The sequence below is a fragment of the Ctenocephalides felis genome, unplaced genomic scaffold (assembly GCF_003426905.1).
Source record: "Ctenocephalides felis isolate EL2017-DRISC unplaced genomic scaffold, ASM342690v1 CF-g0.4_SCAFFOLD_01492, whole genome shotgun sequence".
In the NCBI taxonomy this organism is placed as follows: Eukaryota; Metazoa; Arthropoda; class Insecta; order Siphonaptera; family Pulicidae; genus Ctenocephalides; species Ctenocephalides felis.
In genome coordinates, this window is record NW_020537646.1 from 19,586,876 (window position 1) to 19,606,153 (window position 19,278).

At 27.3% G+C, this 19,278-nt stretch overlaps 4 protein-coding genes across 6 annotated transcripts in view; 2 read left to right on the forward strand and 2 right to left on the reverse strand.

Annotated features, from left to right (window-relative positions):
- Positions 1-2,000: 2,000 nt before the first annotated feature.
- LOC113370099 (protein lifeguard 4-like) lies at positions 2,001-3,219 on the reverse strand. The gene is made up of 5 exons (XM_026610767.1): positions 3,111-3,219; positions 2,876-3,036; positions 2,698-2,803; positions 2,471-2,622; positions 2,001-2,402 (listed from the first exon to the last, which is right to left on the reverse strand). The coding sequence occupies exons 1-5, from the start codon at positions 3,177-3,179 to the stop codon at positions 2,150-2,152; spliced, it is 741 nt and encodes a 246-aa protein (XP_026466552.1). The 5' UTR covers positions 3,180-3,219; the 3' UTR covers positions 2,001-2,149.
- Positions 3,220-3,597: 378 nt separating this feature from the next.
- Positions 3,598-7,160, forward strand: LOC113370041 (E3 ubiquitin-protein ligase RNF181-like). Of its 3 annotated transcripts, XM_026610697.1 has the most exons (4): positions 3,598-3,646; positions 4,685-4,818; positions 5,829-5,908; positions 6,545-7,160. In XM_026610697.1, exon 4 carries the CDS (start codon positions 6,547-6,549, stop codon positions 6,982-6,984), a length of 438 nt encoding a protein of 145 aa, XP_026466482.1. In that variant the 5' UTR covers positions 3,598-3,646; positions 4,685-4,818; positions 5,829-5,908; positions 6,545-6,546; the 3' UTR covers positions 6,985-7,160. The 3 variants fall into 3 exon arrangements, with proteins under 3 accessions (XP_026466482.1, XP_026466480.1, XP_026466481.1); XM_026610695.1 differs by lacking the exons at positions 3,598-3,646; positions 4,685-4,818 and adding an exon at positions 5,610-5,720; XM_026610696.1 differs by lacking the exons at positions 3,598-3,646; positions 4,685-4,818 and adding an exon at positions 5,638-5,751.
- Positions 7,161-7,227: 67 nt separating this feature from the next.
- Positions 7,228-18,075, reverse strand: LOC113370976 (sodium channel protein Nach-like). Its single transcript, XM_026611638.1, has 12 exons — positions 17,981-18,075; positions 16,431-16,552; positions 14,579-14,642; positions 13,101-13,214; positions 12,648-12,825; positions 11,914-12,059; positions 11,211-11,310; positions 10,601-10,750; positions 10,168-10,351; positions 9,277-9,445; positions 7,544-7,650; positions 7,228-7,472 (listed from the first exon to the last, which is right to left on the reverse strand). Exons 1-12 carry the CDS (start codon positions 18,073-18,075, stop codon positions 7,228-7,230), a joined length of 1,674 nt encoding a protein of 557 aa, XP_026467423.1.
- Positions 8,647-19,278, forward strand: part of LOC113370977 — a 33,480-nt gene continuing 22,848 nt past the window's right edge. The window contains exon 1 of the mRNA XM_026611639.1: positions 8,647-8,825. The gene's annotated coding sequence lies outside the window, so the exon portion shown is untranslated. The remainder of the gene's footprint in view (positions 8,826-19,278) is intronic.

The following is a 19,278-nucleotide window of genomic DNA, read 5'->3' on the forward strand; positions in this document are numbered from 1 at the left end:
TTTTATTATTTCAGGTGAAGGTTGTGTGGACAAGCCACTAGCTACTTTATGGCGAAACTACACGCAGAGTTCTCGTCCCAACGTTGCTATGACGGTCAGCGTTGCCACAAGCGGTCTGAAAGCTACCACCAAAACAACATGGGCTCACCGAATATTGGGCGCACCGCATCACCCATTGCAGCGCACCTGCCGCCTACCCTCGACTCTTCTGCTCTGCTGGGTTTATAGACACGAAGGACGAAACTCAAACACGAACTTCGATGTCATGCTGTATTCTGCTCTCGTGAATCAGCTGCTACTGAAATCGCTAATCTGCTTCAGCAAAATCTAGCTAGAGCACTTAGTGAATTCCGCAGAGAGAAAATTTCCAGACAGAACGCTCGCTTAAGCTTGGCCAACAGCGTTTACGACAACCCTAGTCTACCTCGAAGAAAGATCTTATTGAGCGTTGGTGGTAATAATTACAGGCCGCCACTGGAGCGTTCCAAGAGCGCTCCCAAATTGGTGTCGATAGAAGAGAATATCGAGGAAGAACAAGAGGAAGACGAAAGCCGCCTAGCACCGCAAGAGCGTTGCTGCCAAAATAACGATATTTTTCCCTCGTACACCTTAGGCAGACGAAGGTGTCCGAAGGGACATTCCATAAGGAGACACAGACCAAAGGTACAATCTTCAAAGAATCTCAATTCCGAAATAGTTTCTGAAAAATCTAATGAAAATGAAGATAAAGACGAAATTCATGAATCGCGTCTCCACGAAGAAGAAGACGATGCCTTCTTCGAGTTGATTACCACCCAACCACCTAGTATCACCATGGCAATTATCTCCACTGGTGATAGTGATGAAGGTGGTTCGATATCGAGTGGCTGTGAAACCGCAAGTACAGTAACAGCTTCCGATGTAGAAAATGGTAATCACGAAAAACGAACGAATTCTAGGCCAACTTCCGACGGAGAAATAACTCCAGAGGCAGAAGTGCAATTGGAACCATTTGGAGAAACAGGAGATGAAAAAGAATTCAGAAGAAGTTTTAGAAAAAGTTTTAAGAAGAGTATTAAACGCAATGTCGCTGTCTCTGAAGTAGTTGAATTTATTGAAGGACATACAATAGTCACAGGTTTTGAAACAACTACTGATGAACATTCAGATGCTCAATTGGATAGCGATGGTGAATTCAGCGATGAATCAGGATACGTGGAGTTATTAGATGCCAAATGTAAAACAATAGTACATAACCAACGGCCGGTACTTGTATAAATCAATATATATATATATATATATATATATATATATATATATATATATATTGATTTCTTACAGCTTAAATTTTGTGATGAAAATATTTATATTATATAAAGGAACTATTTGTAAGAATTGTATATAGTAAGATTGTTTAATTGAATGTTATGTGTATGTGGCTGCTAATATTCCTTGTTTAAATATTTAAGCAGCATTTATGTATATTTGTAGTGTCATTGTGCATTGTTGATTTTTTTGTTAATTTTAATTTTTGTATAGTGTTACTTACTTTTAAGTTTATTGTACATTATTACTTATTTATGAATGATATTATTAGAATTTTTATCAAGAAAACGTGACCATAAATTAACATATTTTTCATTATTTTAAAATACAAAATGGTAATGATTGTTTTACTCTTATTGAAATATTTTAGCTTAAATTTTAAATGTTTATGTTAAATTATATATTTGGATAGCACTCATTATACAGTTATTATGTAAAGAAAAATTATTTGTCAAAATAAAATATCATTAAGGCATCACAATATGAATAATGAAAAAAATCACCAATCAAATAAAATAAACAAATCAAATAAAAATTGTAGATGATATATTTTCTGACTGTAAACATTAAAAATTAGAGAGATATACCTGAATAATTGTATTTAATATTGTACCTATTTAGTTAATACAAAATAAATTCAAATAAAAACTGTTATTAATCTTAACATAAAATACAAAAAGAAATTCTGCATATTAATTTCGAATTTATTAATCTTGGCCATAAAATAACAAAATAAACTATATACAATAAATGGAAACATACAATATAAATAAGCAAGGCATTTTTAAATATATAAATAATACAATATAGAATTTTGAACCATTTATATTTTATCACAGATGATTTAACCCCTGTCTGCTGCTTGCAGAATTCTTAAAATATATATGAATAGATTGACAATATCTAAGTACAAGTTAATTGTGGCCAAAATATACTCTTCTGGTGATAATGTCGTCATCATAACATGCGTGTCATAAAGCAAAAACAAGCTGAATATTAGTGCACCAAAACTGCATAACACTAATTCAAAAATAGTTGAATGAGTGAATATCTGAATGATACCACCTACCAATAAACAGCAAAGTCCAGTAAACAATCTAAAATCATAATTATAGCTTAAAATATTATAGGTAATGCTAGATTGAGAATATTATGAAATACTAACGCTGCTGGGAGCATTGATAAATCCAGTTTGTTTTGTAATGTAAAGAGTGTTATACCAATAACAACACACAAAGTAATTGCAATAGCTTGAAGTACTAAACTAGCTTTAAAATGTGTTACTAGCACACCCACACTGATGGAGTTTGTAATTGTCTAAAAAGTTAGTCATAATTAATATTTAAACGCATTGAAGCTACAATTTTCAGGAATATTGAACAAAGTACTCACGAAAATTGTTAAAAGAATAAAATTAGTTGGTGTTTCCTTTCTCTTGATGTGAAGAGCAATCAGCACACCAATGCTACTGATCATGCAGACTAATACGAGCCAGTCACTAAAGAAACGCATTAATAAAAACAAATAAATTATTGCAATAATGTGTATTAATACAATTAGTGATACAAACTTTGCTTTAACAATTCCTTGTACAGGCTCAATTTGGCAGGCTATGCCCACCAGCAAGCTCAATAACAACTGAACTGTAAGTAGTCCATAGACTTTTCGAATGAATCCAAGTCTCACACGAACAGATGCATTAATAACGTTATTGTTATATGCAAAGTCATTCTATACATAGGAGTCGTAATTATATAACTTAGTATATAAGATATTAATTTAAATTTTTCTACGTGCTATATTACCTCTATTGAACCTTCTTTTCCACCACCTTCTAGGTCATCTTCAGCAAACATAAGGGGTACGGTTGCCATATTTAATTCTAGAAGATATTAAAGGGCCACTTAAAAATTTATTATTTTTTCGATATAGTTTCCTAAATTATGCTATTTTTATAGAAAAAACAATTTTTATCACAAACAGATTTTCAATTTATTTTGACAGGAGCTTGACACATCACTGTAATGAAGTTTTCTCATAATAACTTAATTTATTAGAATGCCAACATTATAAATGAAATAAGGAAATTAAATTGTGTTGTTGATTAATTTGTTTTCATACTCAAATTTATTCACATTTCATTTCTATTTATTTACATTATAAAGAAGTTTGTTTTAGAAAACGCTGTCTTTGAAAATTGATATACGTGTCAAAAAAAATTCGCTGCCTTAACATACTTATGAAGTTGTCATTGAAACAAAATGTTTAGCTGTCAAAAGGTCGTATCGCCATTTTTTGTGCATCGCATTCGTGTCGAGTTCTAGTGGTTAGTTTTCTTTGTGTAAGTTATTTACAATTAGTACTTTTTATTGTTATTTTTATATTATTTTTCTTTGCACTTTAGTTTTGATAATTCTTCTTTTTTATATTATTATTTATTTTAATGCTAGGTTTGATATTGGGGTCAGGTTACATGCAATGTTCTTTATTAGTAGAAATTAATGTACTTTTTTGCGTTTCTATTTTGTTCTAAGTTATGTTTTTTTCTCTAATCAATCAATTTATTTTTTACCTAAAAAGGGCCATCCAAATTTCAGCTTTTTCTCAGCTACTGTTAAAGTGTGCCAAATCAGTCTTATAATAGATAATTCAGATAAGTCTTAAGTAACTTTTGACGAATTATATTTATCTATAGGGAAATGCTGATAAAGATTGAAATAATCATGTTAACCAAAATTTGAAATTATATTACAATTGCAAATTATGTGCAATATAAACTTAATTATAAGTAATTAAATAACACATGCATTGGTAAATTTCTAGAAAGTGTGTAATCTTGAACATGAGAGCTAATGTATATGTGTACCAGTTCAACTTATTTACAATCTCTGATGTAACAATAGAGGAAGGAATGATTTTGATATATTTTTTCTTCTATCGTTACCTCAGATGACGTGATAAAACACATGGAAAAACTATGAACATTCACAAAAACATTTAATTTACAATTCAGAAAATTAGGGTTTTTGGATGTGCGGAGTTTATAAGATGCATATGGGTAATTTTATAGAAGGTTTACAATCTTGAGTATGTAAACTCATCAGGTACTTGTGGCTGTACAATTTACTTATGATCTCTGAAGTAACAATTGAAGAAGGAATAATATTTTGATCTATTTCTTCTTCAATTGTTACTTCGGATGCCATGATTAAACACTTAGAAAAACTATAAATGATCACATATACATATAACTTACAATTCAATTAATAATGATTCTTGAATAAAAGATGAGTAAGTCTATTCCTATTGTTCAAATGAGATCAATTACTGGTGTGTTCAAAATATTCCCAAAGTTAAATTATAATCTTGTTGTATCTAGATCTAAAAGATGGGCAAAACACGGACAATTGAGTACCATAGCTGATAATAGATCATATCACATATTTTGAATTAGATGCCAGTTTTGAACCTAGACAATATTAGAATATGATATAATCATATTCATGGTTTGGGGTAAGATAACTTTATTCACGATAAGATAATATAAATTCATATATTTAATTTCGAGTATATTCATAAAGCTATTACTGTGATTGTAAAAATAATAATCTGTTTATTATCATATTGATTGAAGCATAAATAGAATCTATATTATTAAAAATAAATGATAGTATTGACTAATAACAAGTTAAGTTTTATTTTTATTTTAGTTTATATATTGCTCATTTCCATGCTTTAAAATTATGGTAAAACATGATGAAAGGAACAAATTTGAATATCTTTTTTTTTATTATTAACTAAATTTGAATCTCTAATGAGATTTATATATAGTGAAATTCTATACAGCTTGCTATTCAAATTTTTCAAAATTCACATAAATAGTGAATGCAAAATGCACCTGATACATAGACAGATATATTAATCCATATGTATAAGATTTATGACCTCTATTCAGTATTAAATGGATAATCTTAGATGGCCAATATCATAAATTAATCTAATTAAGAATTTAAGCAAATATGAGACTTAAAAATTTCATAAATTATTATTACATTCTCTAGGTGACAGAAGTGTCAAAAAAATAAAATGGCCACTACTTTTTGTGAAATGAAATGAGTTGAAAAGGTGAAATTCTAACACAAAATCTAAGGATGATAAATGATAAAGAATTCAGTAGTTTAAAAGAGCTTCATTTTAATTAATAGTGATTATAATAATAATAGTCTTTTTATAATTAACGATGCGTTTTTATCATATTATGTTGGACATCCTGCAAATTGCAAAATTGCTGTGAACAGATGACTGTCAATTTAAATGCAAATTGCAATGATCATTTAATTTCTTGGATTTTTGTTTATTATGTAGATAGTTTAATTAATAAGAGTGTTAATTTATATACGTGCGTTATTTAAGTGGTAAGATTTTCGGTGAAATTAGTATTATTAGGTATAACATAATTCAATAATTCTCTTGTGAACTGGTTCGACATATTTATTTCAACTACAAGTGTACCTTCTTTTCAGAAAATATCAAGAAGTTAAAATAGCAAATTATCCAGATTTGATCCACACTTATATAGCACCACAATTTATAAATTAATCAGGTATTTTTCAATTACTTAGTAATTCTTGTTTTAATAGAGCTGTGAGCTGTGTGAAGCTGATGAAGTTCTTGTTTTTAATTGTATATCAATTTCAAATTATTGCCTTCATGAGTTATAAAATTGTTATAAAATAATTGAAGGAGCTTTTTGTAATTATTGGCATTATTAGATATAGCTATTTTATCCAATTATATTCATCCAATTCTTCGGACATATTCATAATTATAATTTGGATTGATGACAGTTGATATGATTTCTGAATTAATAATATGCAAGGTTGCTTAAGATTTATTTGATAAGAAAAGACCTATCTGATTATATTACTTTCTCCGTTCAGTTTACTACTGATACTTTCTCATTTTCATCATTATGGGGTTATATCACGCTCTTTATATAGATTTCTTAACACTGCTAAAATATATTAAAACATACATAAAATGTATAGAATATACTGGCATGACTATGTGACAAAAGTAAAATCATAATTGATATAGACTCTCAGTTGGTTATAAAAATATTGATTAATATTTTATTATTTTCAAAAGCGGTATGGTTTGAACCTTGTTGCTCTAATATATTTAAAAATATTGTATGACTCGAAAACATACAATTATTATCTCTGTCAATTATCCATAGACATGGCTGACTATTTCCAAGAATTCAATATCCAACCTCTAGCTGATGGGGAAGCTCCCAATCATTTTTTACATGCTGCCAGGCTTTTTAGAGATTATGGAATGTTCGAATTATTAATTGATGGACAAAATCCACCCCCACCAGCAGCAAAAAGTGTAATTGAAAATTTACAAAATAAAGAAATCAAACATGACAAAGAACAATGCACAGTTTGTTTGAGGTTTTTCAAAACAGGTGATACTGGCAAAGAATTACCTTGCAAACATTTCTATCATTCCGAATGCATTGTACCGTGGTTGCAAAAAACAAACTCTTGTCCACTATGCAGACATGAATTACCTACAGATGATGAGGTATATGAAGAATATCGAAGAGAAAAGTTACGTTCCGTGCAAAGGGAACAGGATTTAGAAAATTTACATGGTTCTATGTTTGGCTAATTTGATAACCACACATAGAATATATATTTCTTACCAATATTAATATCTTTGATATGTGTTTAAGAAGATTCATTTTAAGATAGTTTTAATGGCATTCAGGAAACATTTATATTAAGTAATTTATAATATATTATCTATTCCAATGTGTCTAACTTGATACAAATAAATTCATTACATAAAGCATCTTATGTACATAACAATATAAGTCATAACAAAAATTATAGTGTCTTATTAAGTTTAAATTTATTCTATATAATTTCTATATGGAGGAGCCCAAGCTTCTCTTACGCTTTGATTATTAGAATTTGTGATATATTTTTTATTATTTATCTTGCTTGTATGATTTTTTATGTTTTCATGCGCTTTATGTGTCTCTTTTATATCATGTACGAGATTTTCACATAATCGAACTGTGAAAAAATATAGCACTTCAACAACACTCATTAATGAGAATCCAACAAATAAACTACAAATTCCTCCAAAGTTGCCTAAAATTATTTTCCATGAATAATCAATTATAAATAATTATTTCAAATGAAAGGTTTCAAAAGATACTTACTTACAATTTCATACCAATAATATAAAACGTCCTTACGGTAAAGCATGGTGCTTGAAGATCCATAGAATACTCGAATTAAACTTTTGTTCTGCTTGATACTGCTAGGACTGTAAAAATAATACAAGAAGGGTATTACTGATTTAAAAGGATAATTCGAATTCTTAAATTCTTATTTTTTAATATAATTACATAATTAAATAATTTGATTGCAATAGCATCACCAATTTCGAAATATCAAATACACATTTATCCAATTGGAATATACATCCAATTGGAATCCTATTGATATCCTATGATTTATGTATTTGTTATGGAATTTAAACTATAAGATATATAATTCCGAACTCTCAAAAATATACAAATTAGTTGAAACAATTAAAATCAATTTTCTGCTAGTGTAAACTTAGTTTTAAAATAAAATATGAGTAAAATGTTTATTGAAGAACTCAATTATATTCGAAGACGATTTCGCGCACATTCCAGCATTTCTTATAAGTAAAATACGTATTATTTGGACGGTAATAATATTTTTGACTTATTTTTCAGATTATTAAATAAATTTCAAAATTTAAGCTACATGAAACATTAAAATTTTATACTTTACATATATACATAATTTACATATATATATAATATACGTCTTACTTTACTTTCAACAAATATTGTTTTTCAAATAGAAATTAAAGATTTGAGAAAGAAATCGTTTCAATGAATCTGATTAGATTTTGAGTACAGTTGGAATTTTATGCAAATATTAAAAATTAAATTAATATAAATTAAATATAAAATTTATTAACCGTAAGTCGCAGCAAAGTTTGAAAAGTACTTTATGCAGATAGTTGTTTTATTATTTAAGTTTATTTAAGATTATTAATTATTATTTTATATTTTTATAAAATTTAAGTTATTATTACAAATATGTGTATAACAATGTAGATATATAAATTATATCACATTTTATACTTATCACATTTATTTTATTTTTGAAAGGTTACTTTTATTTTTATATTAAAATATTGAAGACAACTTCATGGCCTCACTATGGAGGCATGGTCTTACTATGATGTAACAATCTTCAGTCAACATTGTTAATGGTAGTTTACAAACTATCTGTAGTTTGCAAGTTAATGTATCATAGTTTTAATAAATTCTCATGTGTTGATATATATACTAAAGTTAGTAATTTAAAAGAGTTATTTTGTGAAGTGGTTGGACATATTTATATTGTGTTTTTAACAAACATGTGTATGGGAAAAAGACTACTGTGACTAAAGGACTTGTGGTGAGTAAATTCATTGCATTTATATTTAAATGGTGGTATTTATATATGAACGGCATTTGAATACTTTTTTCAATAATTATATAGTATTTAAACTTCTGTTTCAATACAAAACAATTTACGTCTAGCAAAAAATAAAATTTCTTCTTCGGGAAGTTAAGAAGGTGCCATATTACGCTTTGATTATAAGAAATTTGATACTTGGTTCTGTTGAGAGGCAATATATTTCAATAACTCTTAATATTTGTCACAACCCACATGTCTACTGTGAGTTCTTAAATTTTTATCTGGGTTTTTAAATATGTATGTATTTACGTAAATTTTTACATTATTTTTCATTTTTTGTTATATTAAATGGTTTATAAAGTTAATTTTTTTATGTGATTGTTATAATTGATGTGCATAAAGAAGTTAATGATTTAAAATTATATCGATTTGATTTATATTTTCTTACTCTGTGCCATTATCCAAAATGTCTGGTATCATTGGTGCCCAAGTGCCCTGCACTAAATAAGACGTAGATGAACATTGTGGCCAGCATTCTGGACAATTCAAACTATCTTCTTCCTCATGTTCTAATCCTGGTATACCATCTGTTCTTGGTTTAAGTGTACGCCATTTCACTTTATTGTTAATTAACAAAAATATTAATTATTTATTTTATTATATTTAGGACGCAATGAGTAATTTTCAATGCGTTGGTCAACTTAAAGTTAGTGATGTCAATTGTGAATTTCAATGGTAATAGAACTACTATAATGGTAATAGTCCTACTGCTATTGAAATAGTAATGTTTTATAATTACGAAAAGTACTTAATCATATTTTTCAGAAATTAATTATACCACTGATAACGAAATGTAACTGTTTCTAACTCAGTGGTTTCTAACCTTTTCGTACCGCGCCCACCTGTTAATTGCTGCGCGCACCTCCTTAATATTTCTAACTAAATCTATTTTTATAAATACTCAACCGATATTATAATTCATTAATCAGACTACTATATAAGACATTATGTCAAAATATGCATAAAAATAATTATCTATTCTATCAATTCAACGGCTTTGGTTTATTTTACGTCCTTCTTGAAACAACCACGCGGTTCCTAAAGGCTCGCGCCCCACAGTTTGGAATCCAGGGTTCTAACTTGTTTATGTACTTTTTGTGATGATATTGTATTACTTTGTTCTACATCATTTTTATTACACAAGCCAAACAAATAAAACTACTCTCTAGCTTATCGTTTATATCAGATTTTTACTTCGAGGGTAACGATATGCCGACGATTTTGCATAACAGTGCATAGGAAAAAAAATGTTTCTGAAAATTATATAAAGTATACTTGCCCATGTATTTATTCAGACATTGAATATGTTGCAATGTACAATTAATTGGCTGTGGTACCTCGTCTGGGTCGTCAGGTAAATAAAACAGTTTGCAGCCACATAATGCAAATATACTTCTGACGCGACACATAACAAGACAGTTGCTGTAGCTGTAAACTGATTCATCTTGATATATGCAACCTTTCTGCAAAAAATATATTGAATATTTATAAAATAGTTAAAATGCTATTTTATAAAAAAAATATCACTATACTTAAACCGCAATCGATTCTATTTAAAGATTTTGGAAATTATTATTATAAATCTGGCTGTTTTTAAAATGAGTCCTATAACATCACGTGTCCAAATAACTCAGATGTGAGAAAATAATTGGATGCTATGAATTCAAATTTTATATTTTTTTAAATTGTGTGTTAACAAATTATTACATTACCTGTTGAGTGCTAAAATGTGCAACGTCCGGAACGCTTTTAACCGTACTTGCATCAATCCGCAAAAATACTTCCGTGTCCGGTGCAACGATTTTTTGCGTTAACCCGCCGCTGGGCATGTCCGGGTAGTCATTTGGGCTGAATATGTGTATCTGTTAAAGAAAAAGAATACACAGAAAATTAAATTTGCATTATTTGGTTAGTGATTATTAAACACACACAATATTTTTCATAAGAGCAAATATAAATTATTTAATTTTTCAGAAATAAAAATTGCACTTCACAATTTTTAGTTGTTCAGTCTACATCTAATATAATTATAAGTAATTATAATTTTTAGTAAATGTATCATTTCATTTTTAATGAGTAATCAACATTACAAAAACAAACTGGTAAAAACTAAAACGTGTTCGAATTTTTAAATAATTAATATAGTGTAAAATGTAGAAAAAATGATATTGCAACATTTTGTGATAAAAGGAAACAATCAACATATTTTTAATGAAAGGACAAAATTTAGTTCAAAAAAATAAAATCACAAACAATATATTATTTATTAATACATTCGGTAGCATAATTTTTGAATTATGGATCTAATATTCTTTTTTTTACCGTAAACCCTTCTGTGTTCATTATAGGATAATAATAATCTTCCAAATCCGGATACGCTGTGACGATGAGTCCATGTCCTGGACCTGGCGTATCGATAAATCTGCAAAATATGAATACGTTCATATGTACAAATGTATTGGTATAATTCAAAATTTCGAAAAAATGTCATACAAATAATTAAAAATTTCATACAAATAAGTGAACATTTTTTCGACTATAGGAATAGTTAGTAGCAGATATTTTCAAAAATGCTAAAGTAATTGCAACCCAATATACTAATCCAATATACGTACAGTTCTAGGATGTTTATTTTCTTTTTTTCTTGATATATTTAGTAATTGCGATGTACGTATTTTGATTATTTGTTTTCATATTTAGTTTTTTGGTTTACTTAAGCATAATTATGTACGCTCGGTTATCAGTTGAATATAGTATCATGATTAAGAACAAGTATATAATATTGATAATCTGAATTAGGTGTTTTGGTCGTCAATAGAAAAATTAATATATTTTGAACTCATAAATAGACTTGAGAACACGTTCAAGCAAAACAATATTTTTAAGCATGTATATAGAATGTGTATTCTTACTAGGTTGGACGTTATGAAACCCAATATTGAATAGAAGTTGTTACAAAATATTCCATCAAATTATATTAAAAAATGACTTTTATACTTTTATATCTATTTGAATAACAACGTACTTTTCCGTCATATTCAATCCTCTAACATAATTGAAAGTACAACAGAGGCCTTCCATAGTAGGACGCATACTGAATAGAGCTCCACAAGGCTCAGAATATCCATCCCAGGAGCAATCACTTAGCATATCCTCACATTGAGGTGACAGCTAAAATATTAAAATATTTACATTTTTTATTCAACCCTCGTACTACATATTACCACCAGGATATTTATTAAATAAATATTACTTATAAATATAATTTATAAGTATTTTTTCTGTTTGTTCATTTACTTGTTCATGGTCTGTTTTAATATACTATAAAAATATGCCTTCATCTTAGTAATGATATTTGTGGTAAACTTTCAGTAGTTGATTTTGTACCTCGTTAGATGGTTTACCTGTGTCACAATCATGAAAACCAAGTTTTATTTATCTAAATAAAAAGAAACGAATAGTAGAAGTTGCTCCAATGAGCGATTGATTCTGAGTCACATTTTTTTTACATTGAGTTTACAAATTTTTTTTGTGAAGTGTTCTTCTAGACGGAATATCGAGCAAATTAGCCATTGCTGAATTATAGTGTATAATTTTTGCATGCTGATTAATGTTGCTATTTTTAATGGCATCTACTAAAGATATTATCAGATTATTGTTTGAAAAAATCAAAAGTAATCGCTTGTAAAGTTTTGGATTGTAAGACTTGGACTAGTTCCACATTTGATCTACACAATTGGATACTATAAGTCCATTCACCTGTATCATGTGTTCAGAAATATCGTACATCCCAGTAGCATTATTAACATCATAGGTATCCAAAATATTTTGGAGCGTTGTGAATTGTTCTTGGCCTTCAATATCGTGGTCGTATATTCGCCCCATCAAATGCACCAATTCTAACATTTGTGCTTGTTTTAAACCAGCTAGATTAGCTCTGTCACAGAAATGGTTAAGGTACTAGTTATTCTTCAAATATTTGCCTAATAACATTTTAATCATTATGGTAAATAGAATCAAGTTGTATGCATAGTTGTCTTGCTTTGTTAAAAAATAGTTTAAAAAAAAATAACGGGTTATAGGTTAAAAAATGGGTTTCGTTAGACTTTTTATTCCTTACAATTTTTCTGCATAAGCTTCAGCTTTTTTTTACTAATTTTGTTGACGGGACAAATAGCAATAGCAGGAAAGGGCACTTCCCAAATGGGGTACTGTGTGCTCTCTATGGTCGTTGCCGTAGGTTTTGCAACAAAATCGACCCAAATTTGCAAAACAAAGTACACCACACCAGCAATTGCCAAAGAACTAACAATCAGCCACATAATTCTGAAAATATTAATAATGGAAATTCATATTTATTAATTAGATAGTTAAAAATAAGTTACTCAGTTCATTATTTGAAAACAATATTTATGATTGTTCAAAACTTTAATTTTACCTTTCCGTCCAATGTCTTCCGTTTTCGACTATATGTATACATCCATTTATAGTTGTGCTTCTCATCAAATCTTTAAAAGTTTTTAATATAGCTCTGCGCCATTCAATAGTATGCAATTCAAACTTCATATTTTATTTTAATTTACCTAATTTATTACATTTTTTTTCAAATAAGATTCTTTTTTATGCATTAGATTGTTTTCAAGTGTTACCTTGATTCACCATCCCTATAAATTAAATCGCAACATTTACAGAAATATAGATTCTGTGATGATAAAACAATCAGGAAAGTTTATTACTTTATAACGTGACAGTGATGGTTTATTTTTCATTAAATATTAAAAGAGTGTAATAAAAATATCTAAATTAGTCGTTCTAAATGATACTTTAATGTGAAGTACTATCTCATATCCTTAAGTATTGAGATTTTTATCGCAGTGACGAATATATTTTAAGGTCAAAAAAAAAAAATGACAGGGAAATCAATGTTTAATCTAGGAAAATTTTAAAAATATGTTCTAACCAGTTAAAATATTAACAAATTCTTCTTGATAATGTAATTGTATTTACTTTTCTTGGCATGATAAGTTAAGGCCGCTTTTACAACATAAATTGAATAGTAGACAATTTAAAAAAACACCACAATAGTTGTGTTTCAGACAAGATGATATTCTAATATTATTCAACCCTGATAAACTAGAAACATGTTAAATGTTAAATTAAAATCAATGATACAAAAACGAAGTTATAAGCCTCTAAAATAAATTAGTAGATAAAGTTTAAGGTTTTTTATATAGTTATGATGTATTATATAATTGTATATGCTCATTATATTTTTGTTATGTCTAGTTTCTACTTTGGACAAAATGTTTATTCACATTTGGCAAAGTATATTATTGCAGATGTCACATGTTTGAAGGGTTCTGTTCAAATATGATATATATGCTCATTATTATGTTTTTGTTATGCCTTGTTTCTACTTTGGACAATATTTATTCACATTTGGCAAAGTATATTATGGCAGATGTCACATGTTTGAAGGTTCTGTTCAAATATGAGTGACATATTTTCTGTTTTCTCATGAATAAATTATGTACTTTTTCTTACAAAAGTGTCGATATTCAATTCGTCATGCGATTACTGTAGGGTTTAGTTGCTAACGAAATCAAACATTACTCCTACTCATTCCCATACAAAGGTACTCATTTTTTGCCAGATTATAGAAATATGGGGTTTTAATAATAGATATTTACTTGTCAGTTGATTGTGACAATGGTGAACTTTGGCCATGATTTGTAGTTCGCGAAAGGTCAAATGCTAAAAAAATTGTCGGAATATCTGTTATATAATTGAGAAATTGTGATCACTATTTGAAATCGATATAAAAATTGTAGCGGTTTTTTAGTATTCGAATACAAATTATGTATTTCATTAAACTGTCTCGCAAAAATTTTTTTTTTTGTTTACTACGAAAAGTATAAGCTAATTTTAAAAATTTTAAAGTTTTTCTATGCATTTATTACTACTTTACTAACTGTAAAGAAAAACGCATTTCTCAAATTCCCAATCTTTATTATGCTTTATATTTATAAAAATGAATTCAGTTATTAACCGTAACGTTTAATTAATTAATATTATATTTTGCGAGAATGACGATGAAAATTTAATGGATTGCTATTATATATTATAGTTATATGGGTAATATTTTGACACCATAAAAAATTGATCTAAATTATTCGGATTTTGCAGAAAAAAATCTGATATTTAGTATGTTTTTTCATACTGACGTAATAAATATACTATGAATAAATGATCGAAACTACAAATTGTATACTCTTTAATTTTTCAAATTATTATTTTATTTAATCTATCCTTTTTTTATTGATCAATGTAAATAAGCATGAATTTCATGAGTATGCTCACTTGGAAGCTATTTGTTTGCTCAGTTCAATTATTATAATTTTTTTTATTTGCTTTTATGAATTACAATCTGCCGTTGTAAACAACATTCAGTAATAATTATTTTATTTTACAACTTCTAAGTTTTGTTTTGAAGTCATGTTGAAAATGGATAAAGTACATGCAACAAATATTACCCTGACACATGATTTTTATAATTTAAGAAAAATTGGAGTTAAAATCTGCTGAATCATACTTGAATAAATAAATGAATAATTACCTATAAATAAAATCTCCAGTTAAGGTATAATTTTTTTTATTTAACCATTTACATCGATCATAAATACAATATAAATATATACAAATAATCCTATAGAGTACATAATATTTTCTTATGTTAAATTAAAACTTCTTATTTAATAATAAAAGATTTAATGATAAATTCTAATAAATTCAATAATAATTCTAATAAATTTTGCCTGTACATAATTTGGCAATACTTGAACTGCTTAATAAAAAATTTGGTTGAAATCATAAATTTATAAACAAAAAAATATTTATAAAAAAATATTAATTTGTAATATTTTTTTTAAGCTTATCCCTAAAAATATTTCATATTTAGAATATTTATATTTAATAAATTAAAATAAAAATTTGAATATAATAAATTAAATTTATTTCAAAAAATATACTTACTACTTATATTCTAAAAGTTTATAATTTAGAAAGACTAGTTGACGTACAGAAATAAATTCATATTCATATATCTATTTACACATTATATTTATATAAAAGGTCAATGATAATAAAATTATATATTTATTCTATAAAACCGGTCAGTTATATAAAACGTTAAAACTTCTATAAATACATTAAAACAGTAATTTTTATACTTAAGTAATACATCGTGAAAAAAATAGTCTCAATAGTCAATCATTTTCATATATACATACATAATTATACATACACATCTTTATATAGAACTATTTTTATTTTATTAAAGTAAATTATTTTAAGTTTTATTACATATAAGGCACGCTCGTGAAAATCTTATAAAATATTTAATCGTTTTTATTTTTTGTGTACTCGCTTGATTCAATATCCGTCTCCGTTTCTCCTTGAATCATTTCTTCGAAATCTTCATGTTTATCATCAAAAATGTCGTTGTTTTTATATATTTTTTAATATTGTCTGTGATTTCGTTACTTGCCTCCGTGTCTTGCATTAATTTCTTCTCATTTTCCATCTTGAGTTTTAATTGCTCCTCTGCCATTTTCTTTTCCATTTTTTCTATGTATCCAGGCAGCCAGAAAATTGCTTGGATTAATCTGAAAAAGATTAAGAATAATTTTAAAACAAAATTCAAAAACATTATTTTTACAACTAGAATTAGAATTTTTGAAAGAAAATTGAATAAGTATTTCAGATATAATTCTTAGCACCTCGTCTAAATAATTTTTTAAGAACAATTTGTTACTTTTTTAGATTATTATTTCATGTTAGGTTTTATTCTATTTATTATGTTTGATTTGGTAACTAATAAGTGAAAAAAAGTTAAGAAAAATCTCATGAGTGAAACTCGACAATAATCTCATGTGTGGCACGACTAAGACGACTAGACGATAAACGTAATAGAACTTTTTTAATGAACTTTTTTTTTTTGAATGAAATTTTAGTAATTGTTGATTATAAGCCAACTTAATAAAAATTTAATTAATGCCAAAGATTTTCTTTAAATTTAAATGCATTAATTATCATAATCTTATATTCATTGAGGGTACGACTTCAGCAACCTTTAGGTACTTTTATCATTTCAGAACTTAGTACAATATTAGTTTAGTATAATATGTACTATAGTCTAATTTTAATTTCTATTTCCGTGTCTAACTTTATTTAAACTTCGAAAAACGAAACACAATTCCTACATGAGGTTTTTAGGGGGAAGCGGGGGATTTTACAAAAAATCACGAAATATCACGTGGGGAGGGAGGGATTTTTTTTAAAAATGCTAACATTTTCCAAAAAAATCAAAAAATTTATAATTTTTTCTTGTAACTAAAAATACATGTAATGTTTGGCGGGGGATTGGAGGGGAGGTTAATTTTGAATATCACCACGTATTTCCAAGGGGGGGGGGCAAAAATCCTAAAAAGAATCAATCACTGAATTCATTTTCAATTCATGTTCAATTAATAAACGCCCCCTGAAGCATTTTTGAAAATTAATTCCAGTTTGAACTCTTGTATACTATTATTGGAAGATATTCAGTAATTGTTTTGTAACTGAACGAACTCCATTAGGAGTAAACCCAGTAGTTGTGATATATTTTTAACATACTTAATATTTAATAATTTGGATATAAATATTCTTGAAGTAAAACAGAAATTTTCACTTGTTATGACATTTTAAATTTGTTATAATATTGCACTAGTTATACTGCTTGATATGAAGTTGACCGACGTAAATATTGATCAGTGGTTGCTAATACACGCATTCTTTACAGGGAGAGACAACCTATTTAGTATATTAATCTAATTTTTATGACTAACAAGTAACTATATATACACATACAAAATTTGAAGATCATGAGGTACCATAAAAGTAATTTAGATTGAATACTTGTATAAATTTTTATCATAAATTTATTTAATATATTTCAATCAAAATCAATATTACTATAATTGATTTAATTATTAATTAATAAGATGAATTTTATATTTTTTCGATATTTAATTATTTTAATTAACTATTATTACCTGAGTAATACCCGTACGGCAATAATTAGTCCGATGCAGCCGCAAGACACCGTCAACATGTACCAACTATCTACGGTAACTTTTTGTGGTCTCATCGTATCTGAAACAATTAATAATTATTGATAATTTATAATAATTACATGTGATTATCAACAATAATGAGTTAAATTGAAACTCATTTGAGATGAAATTGATTTCAATTTAGCTATGCAGATAATTGATAATAAACTAAACTAAATGAACCGTAGTTTATCATACAGCTTTATTTAATTTTGTATTATTAATTATCTGTATAATATGAATATTCCTATATTTCTATTAACTGTTTAAACTATGTGTATTCAATTAACAGAAAATTTTAACACACCATTATTTTAAATATTGTCTGGCAGTTCATAAACACAAAATTTCAAAATAAATTTAAAATTAAAGCTAAATTTAAAAAATAATAGAATGATATAAGTTATCACATCATTTCCCAATACAAATTCAAACTGAATAGCAATTTATATTAGAATATATATATATATATATATATATATATATATATATATATATATAGCATATTTATATTAGAATTGGTAAGCTATAGATACTATATAATTTTATTATTTTTCTAATTTTACCTAAATTTAAAATTTATTTTTAAGTTTTATATTCATTGCTTAATTATAAATCAATATTTATTGCTTTTATTTCTTTGTGGTGTGAAATGATAAATGACACTGTGTGAATATCGAAACCTACATACTAAATAACTTCAAGTGTTGATTTATTTTATTTAAAAAATTTGGCTGCGAAAAATATGAACAAAAATGCATTTTTGTTTATACAAAGTGTCCCAGAACTCAACGTCTAGCCGAAACGGGGTGATGGTATTGAATATTGATCATAAATGTGATAAAAAAAATTATCTCATGTAGCTTAAAATGAGCTTTCAAGTGCAACCTTGTAAGCTCGTCAAGGTAAAAATGTGGCTCTTTTTCGGTGATTATGATCAATTTTATTAATTTTATTTATTCATGCCCTGTATCCATTTTCTAAGGCCCCTAATGAAAATAATGACTCAATTGCCTAAAGATTTCAAGAATTAAGACGTTTTGTTAAACTTCTTTGTTATAAATTTGAAATTTTCAAAATTGTTCGACTGTTGAGAGGTCCTCTTCTGGAGAAAAAATGCACTCACGTATGTTAGCAATTTTTATCAATGGTTGGCGCATTTAATTAGAATTGTAAAATTTACCAAAGCCCTATATCAGTGGTTTCCAACCTTTTTTGCACCGCGCCCCCTGCTTTAA